This window comes from Corapipo altera, unplaced genomic scaffold, assembly GCF_003945725.1.
Source record: "Corapipo altera isolate COAL_440 unplaced genomic scaffold, ASM394572v1 147, whole genome shotgun sequence".
Taxonomy (NCBI): Eukaryota; Metazoa; Chordata; class Aves; order Passeriformes; family Pipridae; genus Corapipo; species Corapipo altera.
Window position 1 is genome coordinate 9,522 of NW_020885683.1, and position 1,021 is coordinate 10,542.

At 63.5% G+C, this 1,021-nt stretch overlaps 1 protein-coding gene across 1 annotated transcript in view; it reads right to left on the reverse strand.

The window, feature by feature from the left end:
• The window catches only part of LOC113940722 (AMP deaminase 2-like), a 4,336-nt gene extending 3,341 nt beyond the window's left edge, over positions 1-995 (reverse strand). The window contains exon 1 of the mRNA XM_027631868.1: positions 769-995. Coding sequence (XP_027487669.1) covers positions 769-810 — 42 coding nt within the window. The 5' untranslated portion in view covers positions 811-995. The remainder of the gene's footprint in view (positions 1-768) is intronic.
• Positions 996-1,021: the final 26 nt, after the last annotated feature.

The following is a 1,021-nucleotide window of genomic DNA, read 5'->3' on the forward strand; positions in this document are numbered from 1 at the left end:
GTCTCCCCTGAGCCTCCTCTTCTCCAGGCTGAACAGCCCCAGCTCCCTCAGCCTCTCCTCACAGCACTTGTGCTCCAGTCCCTTCCCCAGCCTCGTTGCTCTCCTCTGGACCTGCTCCAGCCCCTCAATGTCCTTCCTGAGCTCAGGGCCCAGAACTGGACACAGCACTCCAGGGGTGGCCTCACCAGTGCTGAGTCCAGCCCAACAATCACTGCCCTGCTCCTGCTGCCACACTGCTCCTGAGCCAGGCCAGGATCCATTGGCCCTCTTGGCCACCTGGGCACACTCTGGCTCCTGTTCAGCTTCCTGTCCATCCCCATCCCAGCTCCCTTTCTGCCTGGCTGCTCTCCAGACACTCTGGCCCCAGCCCAGGGGGCTGACGGGGCTTCTTGTGGCCAAAGGGCAGGACCCGGCCCTTGGCCTGCTGGAACCTCATCCCTTTGGAATCAGCCCATGGATCCAGCTTGGCCAGGTCCCTCTGCAGAGCCCTCCTGCCCTCCAGCACATCAACACACCCCCAGCTTGGTGTCATCTGCAAATTTGCTGATGGTTCACTCAATCCCCTCATCCAGATCACCAATAAAGACACTGAACAGGACTGGGCCCACACTGATCCCTGGGGACACCCCCAGTGATGGGATCCCCACGGGATGCAGCTCCATCCCCACCACACTCCGGGATGACACAGCTCCATTAAACCCCACACAGAGCTCCAAGCCCTCGGGCACCCCATGCCCCCCGTGCCCCCCGAGCCCCCTCCCCGCTCACCTTGCGCAGCAGGAGCCCGTGGGAGATGTTCTCGGACACCATGAACCCCGACACCAGGTGGTGGACGGGCCCGGCCTCGCCGCAGTGCGGCCGCAGCACGAACGTGTGGAAGCCCCTCTTCCTGAGACAGGGGGAGCGTCAGCAGCACCCCAAAACAGCAGGAGGAATGCAGGGACCCCAAAACAGCGGGGGGAATGGAGGGACCCCCAAAACAGCGGGGGGAATGGAGGGACCCCCAAAACAGCGGGGGGAA